This window comes from Neovison vison, chromosome 2 (assembly GCF_020171115.1).
Source record: "Neovison vison isolate M4711 chromosome 2, ASM_NN_V1, whole genome shotgun sequence".
Taxonomy (NCBI): domain Eukaryota; kingdom Metazoa; phylum Chordata; class Mammalia; order Carnivora; family Mustelidae; genus Neogale; species Neogale vison.
The window spans coordinates 167,834,809-167,851,680 of record NC_058092.1 but is presented as its reverse complement, the minus strand read 5'-3'; the positions used below and the strand labels follow the sequence as shown (position 1 = coordinate 167,851,680).

The 16,872-nt window shown below is 39.6% G+C and overlaps 1 protein-coding gene across 2 annotated transcripts in view; it reads right to left on the bottom strand.

Annotated features, from left to right (window-relative positions):
- PRKG1 (protein kinase cGMP-dependent 1) overlaps window positions 1-16,872 on the bottom strand; it is a 1,249,306-nt gene that overhangs the window by 139,209 nt on the left and 1,093,225 nt on the right. For both annotated transcript variants that reach the window (XM_044239523.1, XM_044239522.1), the window contains exon 8: window positions 1,853-1,918. In XM_044239523.1, coding sequence (XP_044095458.1) covers window positions 1,853-1,918 — 66 coding nt within the window. The remainder of the gene's footprint in view (window positions 1-1,852; window positions 1,919-16,872) is intronic.

Sequence of the window (16,872 nt, the reverse complement as noted above, 5' to 3'; positions counted from 1 at the left end):
GGGCAAAAGTATGTATATGATATGATGTGGCATTCCTTCATTCCTCAGGACCTCACTCAACTCAGTTGAAGAAGCAGGACCAGACAGCCCACAAAATCCCATCTAGTTTGTTTCTCTGATGAATCTGGGCTTATTGTTTATCCAGGAAATCTTACCAAGTTATTCAGCTTCTAGGGGCTTCCATTTCCTATTCTGCTGAACATCCGCTCTACCTTCCAGCTGAGATTCCATGCATGTGGAAATTCATAAATTATTAAAGGACTATAAGGATATAAATTGATATGATTACCTGTCCACCCAAGTCACCTGGCACACCCATAGCCTCAGAAAATCAAGCCAGATTTTCTCACTTTAGATTTTATGATTATTTTTTAAAAATATTTTACTTCTAAGTAATCTTTTCACCCAATGTGGGACTCAAACTCATGGCCCCAAGATCAAGAGCTGCATGCTCTACTGACTGAGCCAGCCAGGTGTTCCTCTTGCTTTACACTTTAGAGGCAAGGTCAAGACCATCTGAGTTCCTCTAATTTTCCTTATCTACAACTCTATAAATTTTCTACCTCTCCTTTCAGAAATAGGAAAAAAAAAAAAAAGAAAAGACACATATGTTCTCCAAGAATTCTTCCCTTGTTTGTCCATAATCTCCTCCCCTGTGGCCCTGTTTCCATCAAGTATTTCCTTTAGTATTTTGTTTCCTTCATCTTCTTGGATGTGTGTGTGAACTCATCACAAGGACACTCTCCAAGAGCCCACCAATGCCTCATGCTCCCCCTCCCTCCATCCCTCCTCAGTCCCTCCTTTCCCTCTTCCCTCCTACCCTCCCTAGCTTCTACCAGCTTCCTGAAAGAAAGAGCCCTTAGTCTGGGTGATCCACCTAGAGCTTGCTGAGCTCCACATGCATCCCCATCATTCCAGACTGCTCACATCTGGCTCCCTGGGTCAGGCTATCCCGACGCTCACAGCCTATCCCAGCTCTCCTGACTGCATGAAAGGGTGCTTTGCCATTCTTCCCCATGGGTCAGCCACTTGGCTTTTCTGATACATTCCTACACACACACAGCAATGGGGAAGAGTCTGGGGGACCGCTTCCAGATCGCACCCACACATTTTACTCAGGCCCTGGGCGCATCCGCAATCAGATATTTGTAGTTGAACTGATAAAGCATTCAGGCGATGAGACTAGCAAAGCCCGATGGCAAGAAGGAACAGGGCTGGGAACACACCTGTCATGAACCTAAATACACACCTACGTCTAAAAGGATGTTTTCTCCAAAAAGTATCTTCCTTAAATGTGTCCCTTATAAGAGTCTGGGGATGGGAGAATGGAGAGAACTAAAACATGCTGAAGGAATGATCCATTTCGTAATGCTACTACTACTAGTAATATTAGCAGTAGTGATCATTATTACTCTAAAAATTTACCCAAATAGCTAGTATTCCTAAGATCCTCCCTTGTAAAACTAAACAAATCAAAACAAAAACCAAAACCCAATAAATAAATAAATAAATAAAAACAAAACAAAACAGCCACGGGGACCCATGCTTTCTTTGTGTCTCATGAACCCTGACGACATTTCTGTGCCATCGCATAATGGCCTGTGCATGTCAAAGAGATAACTGTGGTGGGGCTCCCCCTGGTTCAGATTCTGTGGAAACTCCCAAGGCTAGAACGGCAGAGCCAACCACTTCCAAGAATAACAGGAAGTGAGAATCAAATAGACAACTCCCTTTAAAAATGAAAGAATATCAAACAAGGGTTTATAACGCCATAAAACAATGTCTAGTTCCAAGACCTTCTGTCCATCATGGATCCGAGCACGTATTACGTAGAATAAGGCAGAGTACTCACTCTCTGTCGATGACAAGGCAGGTCACAGCCTCTGCGGCGATTACATTTGCTGTCCTCACATCCTCCCTGCATAAGAAAGAGAGAGACGTTGAAGTAAAAGAACTTTTAAAATCAGAGAAAAGTCTTCACTGTGATTCCTTGCAGGAGATAGAGTGAATCATGTAGACCCTCTGATGTATCCATCCCTGGGGTTAGGCTTTGTTGATGTCTCAAATTTCTTCATCCTGAGGAACCACCTTATTCTTGCCATTAATCCCTCAAATCCTACAGTTACAATCCAGGAGTTAGAATTTTTGATCTTAAAGTTTCATTTATGCAAGTGAAACAAAATTTTCTAGCTTCATAGCCCTGAGCTCTTTGGGGAATTAAGGAGTTAACTGGATAATGATGAGGATGGCAATGACGTGAGTAATGAGAGTTTTTAAAGGACCCAAAGGTAGATTTCTGAGGACTGAGTAACCCATTTATGTATGAATTTATTATTCTAACCTTGAGAACAATGGATATGTTTTAATTATCACCTCAGAGACCCTGTTTTAATGTGGCTAACCTTCTGGCAACTTCTAACACACAGTTATTCAGCAATACCACAGTTCTCGGTTCTTCAAGATTATCTGACAAATATTAATTGCTCTGATTGAAATGTGTACATACTGTTCGAAAATATCCAATTTGTCACTGTAGGCATATCTATGAACTTCTTAAACCTTTAGAAATGTGCTCTTCTATTTCTCATCTTACCCAGAGGTCAAAGACAGACTTTGTAAATTAACATTCGCATTTCATTCTGAGCTACTAAAAATGTCATAGTACCGCTGTATGAAAACATTAAGTTATACACGAAAATGTACTCTTTTCCCTAGAAAAGTAAAATGTCAAAGTTAACATAATGATAAATATAAGTTGGAAATATATTACACAGAAATAATATGCTGTTAATAATACATTCTAAAAATCATAACCCAAATATCACAGGTCTCTAACAATAGGCTTTTAAAGTCTTGAAAATAAAGACATATCTGCTGAATTTTTATTTTTTCAGAATACATTATGTCCTCACATGTATTTCTGAACCCAGTATTTTTTCTGTTGAAATGTCTTTCACTGTTGCTACACTGCAGTGTTGTAATTACAGCTGTGGGGCACCTGGCTGGCTCAGGGGTAGACCCCACAATTCTTACTCTCGGAGTCGTGAGTTTGAGCCCCATGTTAGGTGTAGTGATGACTTAAATAAAAACTTAAAAAAAGTTAAAGAGATAAAATTATAGTTGTTTCACAGGAACCATTAGTATTGGGTATTTGGTAAGCAAGTGCCCCCTTACTAAAATTATTTTTCAGAAACAGCTTGATGAAATTGTTAAGGATTCTTATTCCACAGAGATTTTAAACTCGTGTTTTCCCTTCCAAGGGAATCCACACTAGGATTCTGGTAGATTTGTGTTACATTTATACATTGATTTCGGAAGAAGGAGTTTTTATTACATTACTTTTCCATACAATCACATCACATGACCTTCCACTTGTTTGCAGCTAGTTTTGGGAATATAAGTAAAATTTCTTTATCTTTTTCACTAGGTTTGGGTTTTTTTTTCCTTGTTGTGGTTTTTTTTAAAGAAATCTTGAGTGTTTTACATCATCACTGAAAAGTGAAAGCAACCTTTTCCACTTTTGTTTCTCACTGCTTATTGCTGTTAAAGTTGAGAAGTGATTGACTGAGTGTGTATCTTTAACCCACATGTCATACTAAGTTCACATCTGAGGCTATAACTTTTATTCCAAACTCCTCAGCCCCCACAGGATTCTGCCAGTGCCCCCCTCAAATCCCCACCTTCCAGCCAAACTGGCTGCCTCTATTCTCTGCTGAATATACCCCCACCTCCCCAGCCTATGGAACGGGGGTGGGGGGGTAGTTTCCTTCCTCAATTCATTAGAATTAACTCGACCAGGTTCTCTACCCATCTGATCTCATGGCCTGATGCACCTCTCGACCCATAGACCTATGACAGTCTGTAATCTGTACACTTATTTGTGGGGACACTTGGTTGTCGATTCTATCCCCCTCCCACTACACCATCCGGGGGCAGGTTCCATAGCTAGTTTTACTCGCTGTCTTACCCCAAATGCAGGGGCATGCAGGAGGTGCCTACTGTGTGGTCCAAAAATGGCTAAGGTACCACAGCCTCGAGCCCATGGGTAGGACGAGTAGAGAACAGGCTTTGGACACACGCGAGATTTAGGAGGCAAGCTATAATCCATGTGAAAGCCTTGAAATGGGAATGGTAAGAGCGCGTACTCCCTGGAGGGCATTAAATGCGACAGAGTTAAGTTCATCGTAATGCCCCATGGGTGGAAAGCAGCGTGTTCTCTGCATGCTGGTTCTTTCATCTCCTGTGTGGCCACACTGTTCAGCAGTTTACCCTACCCAACAGAGTGCAGATACTCTTTCTGCTCCAAGGGAGCAAACGATATATTTTCAATTCCATGATCACTTTCTGAGCAGGAATTTCAGTGGACACAACAATGGGCAGAAAACATTGGTAATGCCCATTATGTCCTTCATAAATCATATGATTGACTTTCTTTTCTTTCCTTCCTTTCCTTCCCTCCTCTCTCCTACTCGTTCTTTCCTTCTTTCCTTCCTCCCTTCCTTTCCTCCCTCCTTCCCTCCTTCTATTTCCTTCCTTCTTTCCTTCCTTCCTTTCTTCTTCCTTTCTTTCCTTCCTTTCTTCCGTCTGTCCATCCATCCTTCATTTTTTAAAAAAATGTTTTATTTATTTTTTTTTTAGAGAGAGAGAAAGTGCAGGATCAGGGGAGAGCTGCAGGCAGAGGGAGAATCAGACTCCCCTCTGAGCAGGGAGGCCCACACAAGACAGGATCCCAGGACCCTGAGATCAAGACCTGAGTCAAAGGCAGATGCTTCATCAACAGAGCCACCCAGGTGTCCAAGAATGACTTATTTCTTAGGAGGCTGCTCCTGGTAGTATGTTACTACACATTGCTGCTAGTCTAAAAGACACAGATGTCGTGAAAAGAAGGGCCATCTGTACCCCAATGTTTATAGCAGCAATGGCCACAGTCGCCAAACTATGGAAAGAACCAAGATGCCCTTCAACGGATGAATGGATAAGGAAGATGTGGTCCATATACACTATGGAGTATTATGCCTCCATCAGAAAGGATGAATACCCAACTTTTGTAGCAACATGGACGGGACTGGAAGAGATTATGCTGAGTGAAATAAGTCAAGCAGAGAAAGTCAATTATCATATGGTTTCACTTATTTGTGGAGCACAACAAATAGCATGGAGGACAAGGGGCGTTAGAGAGGAGTAGGGAATTTGGGTAAATTGGAAGGGGAGGTGAACCATGAGAGACTATGGACTCTGAAAAACAATCTGAGGGGTTTGAAGTGGCGGGGGGTGGGAGGTTGGGGTACCAGGTGGTGGGTATTATAGAGGGCACGGCTTGCATGGAGCACTGGGTGTGGTGAAAAAATAATGAATAATGTTTTTCTGAAAATAAATAAATAAATTGGAAAAAAAATAATGAATACTGTTATGCAGAAAATAAATAAAAAATAAATTAAAAAAAAAACAAAATGTGCACCTATCACAGCTTTACAGAAAACATATTAAATCTGAATTTTCCTAAAATATATTACCATCTTGACAATTCAGAAATTGCCCACAAAGTCTTTAAAAATATAATATATACAAAATAATGCTTTGTTCTGAACATATTCTCTGTGCATATTCATTTTTTAACTATTTCAGCCCAAATTTCCAACATTTTAACATTTATTGTATTATCTGGCCTAAATTGGATCTCCTTTTTCAAGTGAATTCAATTTTCTCGCAACAGAAAGACAACACCTAAATATTTTAAAATAGAGATGGGGGAAAATAAAATATGAGTGACTCTGTGAAGAAAAATTGGAATTACTTTATTTTAAAAAGGAAAATCTGTGAATTATGACCTACAGTCAGCCTTAGTACCTAGTAATGTATGTCAAAACAGAAAAGAAGCATAACATGGGCAAAACCACATATTAACCATTAGATTATAATATCTGCCATTTATTCAGTACCTAGTATATGGCAGGAACTGTATTAGGTGATTTGCACAAATCTCGCTTAATGCAGACAGCAGAGGGTGGATATTATATCTCAACTGCACACAGGAGGACAAAGGTTAAGCAGCACCCCCAGAGTCAAACACAGCCTATGAGTAGCTGCCTTTGGAATTTGAACACAGAGCTGAGGGGTTCCCGAGCTCATGTCCGTCCACAGAAGTCCACTCCCTATGCACTCCACTACCAGATTCCACTCTGACAATCTAAATGCATTCTAATGCAGAATGACTTGGGAGCAGTAAGTAGCCATAATGCCTGTCACCATAAAAATATATATATTTACTTGTTAATAAAAACAGCTTTCACATGTGCATGGGTGGTGCACGGTAAAACTAACTCAATAACCTGTTTTGATGCTCATAGTGTTCGAATTCCTATCCGTGGCTCTGTCCTAGCCCTGCGATGTTACTTTGCAGTGATGTTACAATAGGAAATTATTAAATGCCAAGTTCACTCAATGCCAAACTCATGTTGCCACTAGGCTGTCATTGTATCTCTGTTATTAAGGTGTTTTGTGCCATTAATGCCTGTCAGTCAGGTATCTAGACGTGCTGTCCCTGTGGACTAAGAAAGCCTGCTCCCAGGAGAGACAGAATGCCATCTGATCGAGAACTAACATATGCTCACCCCTGATTTTAGGAGAGACAGTATAGAAGCTTCTAATTAGAGAATGCTACTCCTAGAAGCTGCTAATACCGTGACTTACTGTATCTGCTTATTTCCTTGGCAGGTCCAAGCAAATATGTAGATTGAGGTAGAAAACATTACGTACTCGTCTAATACAGAGGTCCTAATAGCTCCATGTGGCTATTAAACCATCCTCTGTGCATACACAGCTGCTACGATACCGGTTTCACATAGAACATCTGCCCAGTTAGAAGGGTTTCACGTAATACCAGCTTAAATGAGAAAAAGAGGAAGGAGGGAGATCGTGTTACTGATAAAAACAGCTTTCTTTGATTCTTACTTGGTATGTGATCATTTCTAGTAGAAGAAATAGGAGATTTGGAAAGTCTCCCTGCCGCTGACCACAAGATAATCTCCTAACTAGAATTATAAGATAATGTACAATATCCATAATTAAGAACATCCACCAAACACACGCACCTGTATCTACCTGAGGGTCCAAGTCTAGCACACACACGGTCTCTAAAATTCAGACCTCCTGCTCAGCCATTTCTCTGTGTGTGTTAGCTGACAGTGGACAAACACATACTACTGGGCAAGCAGCTTCTGTTGGCAGATTAACTTCACACGTGCTGTTGATTAGTGAGTCATTACAAGCAAAGCTATGCAGATTAGCAGGGCTCTCTCTTTAAGCCTTTCTGGAGAAGTTAGAAATTCCTTTCCATGAAATCATACAGCATGAAAAACACCCCAAATATTTGCAAACACAGTTTTCTGGGCACTGACTCTGAGACTCTGTAAGCTTCATCACTGGAATCTTCATCATCGCTGTATCCCAACGTGGAGTCACTGTCGGTGTCTGAATAATCCATAGCAAGGGCTCACGCGGGCTCTTGTCGCTCTGAAGCAATTTTCTTATGCCTCATGGCTGTGAGGGAACTCTCCAGCACATCGAGACCTCAGGAGAACGACACAGAGTGTAGGAGGCCAAAGTAGGGCATAGTTCATGCGAAGGAGCTGCCTGAGAAGCTTTTCCAGCTCTAGAGCAATGTGACCGCGGGCACCTGAGTCCTCCCTCCCTCTGAGCCAGCCTTCATGGAAACTGACACCTGAGCACTCACAGCAATGCCGGCTCCCCGCCTTTCCCTCTCAGTCAAATGCAACAGGGCAAGTTCACAGCGGAGTCTGCTTCACGCTGGACAGAATAAACCCTTCCCATCTCAAAAATCAAAGGCAAACAAACTACAAGTGGGATGATAAACACCCAACAGTCACTTAAATTGAAATTAAGCTTTGAATTAGTGATGAACTAGAATGGCAGAATTTGCGGCAAATTCAACCGTGCCTTCCAATTCGGAAGTTAGGTCCCAGAGCAGGTATGTGTTCTCGGACAAAAAGCTGAATCAGGCCAGTCACACCGACTCTACTTTCTATTTGGTTGTGAAGTTATTCCAACATGATTCGCGCCTCCCATGCTCTGTAAAATGGATTGATGGACCGCACCCAAATACACGTCTTCTAACCAGGGCTGGCGAAGAGTCAACAGCCAGTCAATTTTAGCTGCCATATCCTATCATCATTTTGGGGTCTTCTAGGACATCTCAGAAGCAGTGACCCTTTCCACTTCCTGTCTGGAAACTCATTCCCTAAGTTTCTGTAATAATCAGTTTCCTAATTCTTTCTGCTATCACCCTCTCAGTTTATTTTCCTGAATCCTTTACCTTAGTGCACTGAAATACAGGTGTTCCTCCCAAATTCTGTTTCTGGCCTTCTAGCTTGTTGCTCTGACTTCTTTCATTGGGGAACTCTCACCTCATCTTATGGTATCAACTCTTAGCTTTACAAATGACTCCAAAGACTTCATTTGAAGTTTTCTCTCTCTCCTCTGGAGAGAGAGATCACCTTCCTCTGGAAGTTCCACTGTAATCTCCAACTCAAACCCAACTCATTCTCCCTTAACTGCAAAACCTCGGTTTTCTGTGCGTACCCTATGACATCACTCTTTGTGTTAATGACATCACCATTCTTTTTTCGGGGGGGGGCGGGCAGAGAGAGACACAGCAAGAGAGGGAACACAGCAGAGGGAGTAGGAGAGGGAGAGGCAGGCCTCCCGTGGAGTAGGGAGCCCAATGCAGGGTTTGATCCCCGGACCCCAGGATCATGACCTGAGCTGAAGGCAGATGCTTAATGACTGAGCCACCCAGGCACCCAATGACATCACCATTCTTACACTCATCCAGGCTCAAAAGAATCAATTCATTCTTTGCTCTCTCTGTGCCTGCATAGGTTTGCTCAGACTGGCTCAGTCTCTGCCTTCTCTCTTGTCCCTCTCCTTCTGGTGCATTCCTAGAGCTACTGCTCTAGGTGGGCTATTACCATTCCTACCAGGAATGCTGATTTGTGCTTGTAACTGGCCCCTGTGCTCCTGCTCAATACCTCTTCCCATCCACGTCTCACTTTGTTGCACATTTTCAAATTTAAATCTAGTTGAGTCAACTCGTTGCATGAAAGCTTTCAAAGGAAAGGTCCAGGAAAGAAAATTTCTGCACTGTCATCTAGGGTTGGAAGTCTAATGCTCCCTGACCTATGACCTTTTCAGGCACTGCACTTGTGACAAATAACAGTTTCCTTGGAAGACCCCAGCTGTTATCTTCATGTCTGTGCACAGGGAGGTGAGGCTGCCAAGAGCCCTCCATCCCAGTTCAAATGTTCACCTGTGTAAACTTCCACAATCTCTCAGTAGCATTTGTGAAGGTAAAAAAAAATAATAATAATCCACCCAAGAAATAGGTCTACATATTGATTACAGAAAAAAGTAGTTAAACACAAAAAGAGAGAAAAATAGAAAAATACTATGATGGCATCTACCAGGAGATAACTAAGGTTAACACCTTGGCAAAACATCCTTCAAACACTTTATTATTCTTAAGTATTCACATGTTTCGTGAACAATAATCATAACAAGGCAATAATTATCTTAACAAATATTTACTGGGAGCTATCATATCCTGTATGCCTGAATCCACGGTGTAGTGAGGACAGAAGTTAAATCGGTATGCAAGCATGTATTTGCAATACCGATCAGACAGCACACAGTCAGAGCTATAAGGGAGGATCTCATTTGGCAATTTAGATGAAAGACAGCCTTTTTGAGGATGTTAAACAGTAAGACTAGGACACAAGTGCAACATAGGCAGAAGCCCCAAGGAAGGAAATAGCATATTTTAAAACAAAGAAGAAACATCTTACTGTAAAGCAAAGAAGGCAAGAATTGTGTGATTGAAGAAAAGAAGGCGGGGGCTGGGAGAAACGACTGGAGGGCCAGGCCACATCCTTCAGTGCCTGGGGCTACTCTAAGGATTTATTTTTTTAGGAAGAGATTAAGGGCACTTGGGTGGCTCAGTGGGTTAAGCTTCCCACTCTTGATTTAGGCTCAGGTCATGAGGTCATGATCTCGGGGTTATGACCATCAAGCCTCCATATTGGCTGGCCAGGGAGTCTGCCTCAGATTCTCTCCCTCTGCCCCTCCTCCCACTCACAGTCCTACACTCACTTGCTCTTTCGAATAAATACATAAAATCTTTATGGAGAGACTGACAAAGTGAATTTTTTTTTAATCCTAATACATAGAAACTTAACAATTGGTTGGAAAGCTCAATTAAAGGAAACACTTTGTATGCTATGATGAAATAAAGCATCAAGGAAATCATTTCAGATTTGCCCATGCAAGGCAGTCCCTGCTTCTCCTCAAGAGTAGGGACTCATGAAGCACCTGGGTGGCTCAGTGGGTTAAGCCTCTGCCTTCGGCTTAGGTCATGGTCTCAGCATCCTGGGATCAAGCCCCGCATCGGGTTTCCTGCTCAGCAGAGAGCCTGTTTCCTCCTTTCTCTCTGCCTGCCTCTCTGCCTGATCTCTCTCTCTGTCAAATAAATAAATAAAATCTTAAAAAAATAAAAAAGAGTAGGGACTCATGACATGACCTCAAAGAGGGTATTTCTCTAGGCAGAACAATCCTAAGTGGGATCCATAAAGTAACTCCAAAGTTTATTCTTCCTGGCAACACCGATGGGGATGTCCACCCACCGTATTAATTCAGTTCCTCCGAGGATGCAAATCCTCTTCCATCTATGCCCTCAGAAGGTCATCATAAATAAGAGTCACGGATCTGGAAGAATTCCATTCTCACATTGTTTTTTTCCTATGACTTCTGTTGCATTGATGGCATAATGAATCTTTCATGGGACATTGGAACTTCGCATTCTATGGCATGCTTCAATGACAATGAACATGGATATTTAATAGACTGAACCAAATGAAATTGACCCTTCTGCATGGCTGTTGGCAATTTCATATGGTTCAACTATATGAAAAGGGGAGGGGAAGCAATTGCAAAGGAGTTAATACTGCTATTTCTTCTCCATTGTGCTCCCTTCCACGCTGCTCCCATATTCCATATTTGAATGCATATGTTCCTCTGAATGTTGATGTGACTGATGGCTTCTGCTCTCCTATCTAGATATTAAAGACAGTTCTCTGTATGTTCCATTATAGCTAGGGTATGAATGAACTGCCGAGGAAACTCCTAGTATTTTTGTTGTTGTTGTTGCTGTTGCTAGAATACAAATAGTATTGACTCTATACTCTAGCTTCGAACAGTAAACTTTTTGGCAGAGTCTTAAAAATATAGAGAATGTCTTCTCGGAGTGTATTTCATGGAGAGAGAAGGAAGAGTTCACTTTTCTTCTTTATTCTCTGTTATTTTATTAGTTGTTTAGAAGCATAGATTTAGATATTATGTTGCCATGGTTTTCTCAGGGGCCCATCTGGTCTGTTTCTGAATGATTTAGAGGCATTTTAATTTTAGAGGGAAAAAAAGGAGGAGGAAAATTTTCCTCTATTAAAATTTATAAAGAAGTCACACAACAGAGTAAATGTTTGTTCCTTTGCCCAAATCAGACACCCACTTTCCTCCTGATTCCATGCTTCCCCTTCTCTGAACCATACTTCATAAAATAATTTGATCAAAACAAACCCGGTGGCTGGTTTTACTTTTCAGACAGTGATACATATTAAGTTCGTAATTTATGGGCCAAAGAAAGTTTGCGCTGTGGAGAAGGTATTAACAGACATATTATTCCATTTGTGCCTCAGAGGTTGTAAGTACTTTTTTTTTTTTTTTTTTAAGATTTTACTTATTTATTTGAGAGAAACAGAGAGAGAGAGAGCGCACACACAAGCAGGGGGAGGGGCAAAGGGAGAAGGAGAAGAAGACTCCCAGTAAGCAGGGAGCCCAACAACATGGGACTTGATCCCAGGACCCTGAGATCATGACCTGAGCTGAAGGCAGACGCTTAACGGCCAGAGCCACCCAGGTACCCCAGGTCCTAAGTACTTTAAAGAATAAAATAATTCATTGGCCTTTTTTCTGCATGTCTTCTGCATTCCAAAGAGCTGACAAGTAATTCTTCTGTTCTCCCTATCTTAAAGGAGCAGAAACAGAATTCTACTAGAATGATGGCTAGAATTGAGGGACTGGTAAATCCCAACTGATGCTTGTTTGATACCAGTGTTAAGAAAGTTGTGTGGGCACGTATTTCAAAGGCCTTTTACCTAAAGTGCCTTCGAGCTGGGAGTGTGTCCTCTCCTGTAAAGAATCCAAGGCACTGTGTCAGGAGGGTGTCTCTCATTTCTTGTTCTATTGCCAACTTACTACATGACCTTGAGGAAGTGCCCCATTTGCTGTTTCATTACCCACATATGAACCAGTGACTGAGATCACTGTTCTGTTCTCTGCTGTAATTAGTTTTAGCAACATGGACAATTTTCGAAAGTTCCAGTTATCATGGTTTTCAATGCTCCTGGGACAATTCATCCTGAGTTCAAGGATATTGCTTTAGATAGAAAAGGACATGATGAGCCTGTAATTGTGATCTACTATCTGAATATGTAAGTGGCATATCATGGCATAGATTTTCATATTAATCATGTTAATCTGTGACAAAAAATGTATGTTCACATGAAAATTAGACATGTTCACTTCAAATAATATATTCACAATCAGAAGTCAAGAAAACTTAGTAAGTCTTCATAAAATAGTATTTTGATACTTTAAAATTGAGATTTTTAATCGGGCTCCTTCAGGGAAGAGAAATATCTAGAAAGTTCATTTATTATTATTATTATTACTTTTAGAATTTTAAGAAAGACAATTATAAAAGATCTTTTCCCTTTTTTTCTTTGGTTCTTGCTCATAGATATTTTCTATTTTGCATATTTGAATAAAGAGCCAGCTTTTTATTTTTTTATTTTTTTAAAGATTTTATTTATTTTATTTGACAGATAGAGATCACAAATAGGCAGAGAGGCAGGCAGAGAGAGAGGGGGGAGGAAGCAGGCTCCCTGCTGAGCAGAGAGCCTGATACGAGGCTCGATCCCAGGACCCTGGGATCAAGACCTGAGCTGAAGGCAGAGGCTTTAACCCACTGAGCCACCCAGGTGCCCCCATCTAACATACTATAATTTCATCCAAACTGCAGATCAACTTTGAATCACAGATAAAATAAAAAGTGCTGAAGCAAAACTCCTGTATACAAGCAAAACAATTGGTGTTGGTTAGGAAAAGCAAACAGGATATTTGATTTATTAAGTATATTGATCAATTTTTACCAAGAATTTTAATATATTAGACTTGCTTTAATATATTAGACTTGTTTTAATATATTAGACTTGATTTTAAATAGTTGTAAAATATTACACATTTAAATATTTCAATAATTGAGAGCTAATTTCTTTAATATGTAAAGATTTTCTACAAGTCAATAAGAATATAAGAGATAACATCTCAATTAAAAAATGAACAGATTATATGAACACTTTATAGACAAGTAAGAAGTAGCTTTTAAACAAGAGAATAGGCCACAAAACAATGAGATAAATGCAACAGCCTTGTGAATACACTATTGATAGAAATATAATCTACTGTGACATTTTTTTAGACAATTCAGCTTTGTTTAATAATTCAGCACTATTGATTAATTTTTTTCTCGTGATTATTTATCTCACAGAAGTACTCACATTTTTGGGAAACAATGACATTAAATATTACTACAACATTGTAATAACAACATTGGAAATTACCTAGATATCCATCAATGTGGCATAAAATTTTTCTACAACAATACAAGGGGATATTTTAAAAAAAAAAACTATTAAAATAACTGCCTCTCTGATTTCTAACCATTCAGTTTTCCCTCCCTCCTGCTATGGCCCCCTGTGCTCTAAACTCTGGGAAACAAACTGAGGGATACAGAAGGGAGGGGTGGTGGGATGTGGTAAACGGGTGATGGGTATTAAGGAAGGCAGATGTTTTAATGAGCACTGGGTGTTACATGCAACTAATGAATTGTCAAACACTACCTCAAAAAACAATGATGTTATATGTTGGCTAACTGAACATAATAAATAAAATAAAATAAAGTAAAATAAGATAAAATAAAACTGGAGAAAATATATATGTACTTGATCTCGAGGATATCTCAAGTGAAAAGATCCTGAACGAACCTAAGTGTATATACCCTCATTTATGTAAAATACACAGACAAGCATCCATTAAAATTGGTTATGTTAGGGTGTGTTACAAAAAGTAATTACATCCAGGGAAGAGAGTATGTGATTCAAGGACAGAAAAAGGAGGGAAAATTACTTCTGTAGCTTTTAAGTTTTATGATATGTACTTGAATTACCTATCATAAAATAAATATTTTTCTGAAGTAACTACATGAAATAATAGAAATTGAGTCTTACAAGCAATTTCTGGGTAGAGAGGCTGGCAAGGTCTTATTCTCCTCAGGGGCCTTGTCTGGGTTGACTGCGTGTTTAGCTGTTGTCCATCCCAGGGCCACTGTTCAACCCCCGCCCCGCGGGCATCCCCAGTGACCAGGACTCAAGCTAATTTATGCTGACCTGGTCTGATCACACCGCAGGGATACTAGCTTAGCGGGCGGAGCAGTAAAATCGTTTGACACAGTATCCTCCCGTGTCGTTTACAGCACTGCCTTTTGCCCTCCTTTCACTGGCAGCAATTACAGGATCGACATGACATACTAAGGAAGGTATTTTTTCCAGCAGGGACATCTGCATCTTAACACCCTTAACCCTTGTTAGGGTGCCATTATGGGCCTCTTCAAATGTTAAGCCAGCAACTGTAGGAGCACATATCAAACATTTGGTATGGATAGGAGTATATGTACGGATGTAATAACTAACACCTATATTTAACAGTTCCTTGAGACTGTTTTTTTTTTTTCTATTGCAAAATCTAAATTTATTTTGAAAAAAAAAGATATAAAAGTTTAAAATGTCTAATATGCTTCTTTCCTATATTATTAAAATATCAAAAATAATTCCTCTTGTTCATAATGTGGGCATCGAAACACAATAATTACCTGTAGGTGAAAATTGTACCTCACATTTATTTAATGGAATAAAATACAAGACAAAATGTGATGTTCACGTAACACTTATTTGAGACACGTAACATATTTTACATATGGAGTACTATGGAGTACTATGGTGATTATTTTCCTTCTACGTAGAGCAATCCAATACTCAATAAAAAGCCCTTGTATTCTAGGGTGCCTGGGTGGCTCAGTTGGTTAAGGGTCTGACTTTGACTCAGGTCATTGTCTCAGGATCCTGGGGTTGAGCTCTATTTCAGTTTCCCCATTCAACAGGGGGTCTTTTTGTCCCTGTGCTCTTCCCCCCATTCATGTACTTTCCTTCTCCTTCTCAAGTAACTAAATAAAATCTAAAAATTTTTTAACATTATTTGTTTATTTGACACAGAGAGAGAGATCACAAGTAGGCAGAGAGGCAGAGAGCGAGGAGGAAGCAGGCTCCCCCTGGAGCAGAGAGCCCAATGTGGGGCTCAATCCCAGGACCCTGAGATCGTGACCTGAGCTGAGGGCAGAGGCTTTACCCACTGAGCTATATTTTTAATATTTCTAGAAGTAATTGGAAAATAATTTTCTCTCCATAATGATTTTTTTGCAATATAATCACACAAGATACATTAACTGTGTCTATAAAGTCCCTGGTAAACCTTTGCATAAAGAGCAGAACCTTGTTCTTAGAAGAGCAGATTCAAAAGTTACCACATCTAGGTTCAAATACCAGATGGGACTTGATTAGTCATTTTTTAATGTAGAACAAGAATTTAAATTCCCCACTTCTCCATTTTCTTGGGAAAATAAAATTACTTAACAGGATCAATATAATGAAGAATAAGTAAATATATGTACAAAAGCACCTGGATTAGTGTCTGACATAGTGATCACTCAGTAAGCATTAGACAGTATTATTATGATTTCACTATTTTTATAACATGTATAACCTCAAAAGATTTTCTTTGTTCTTGTTTACCTCTGGTAAATCATAACTCACATGCCTCATATCTGAAAAGTGTGCCAAGGATTAACAGTTATCCCTTCATAGTGAATAAATCCCTTGGTTGATAATATAAAACATGCCTTCAATGTGCAGTCGAGGGTTTCAGATCACACCTGTGAAATTTTCAACTATAGCTGACTCTTTAATCTGAAACTTACAGGAATTAATGAAAATGGTTTCTTGTTGTAATACAGAAAAAAAAATTACTTTCACTCATTCATTCACTTGCTCATAAAGTAGGGTTGCCAGATTTAGCAAATAAAATTACAAACCATCCAATTTAATTTAAATTTCAGATAATATATTTTTAGCACAAGAATACCCCATGTAATGACATACTTAGAGTAGAAAATTATTTATTTAAAATTCAAATTTAACTGGTATCTTGCAATGATCTAAAATCTTTTAAACACATCAAAAGCATTTCCAAGAGGGAAATTTATAGTGATGCAGGCCAACTTCCAGAAAGAAAGGAAAAAAAAAAACAAAACCCTTAAGTAATCAATCTAACTTTATACCCAAAGGAACTAAAAAAAGGAAGAAAAAGCAAAGCCCAAAGATAATAGGAGGAAAGAAATAATAAAGATCAGAATGGAAATAAATGAAATAGAAATTTAAAAAAAAAAAAGATCAATAAAGCCAAGAGCTGGTTCCTTGAAAAGGCACATAAAAAAGGGTAAACCTTTAGACTCATCAAGAAAAAAAAAAGTGAGTGAGAGGGAGGACCCAAATTTTTTTAAAAAAATCAAAAATGAAAGAGAAGTAACAACTGACATAACAGAACAAAGGATTGTAAGAAAATACTGTGAAAAAT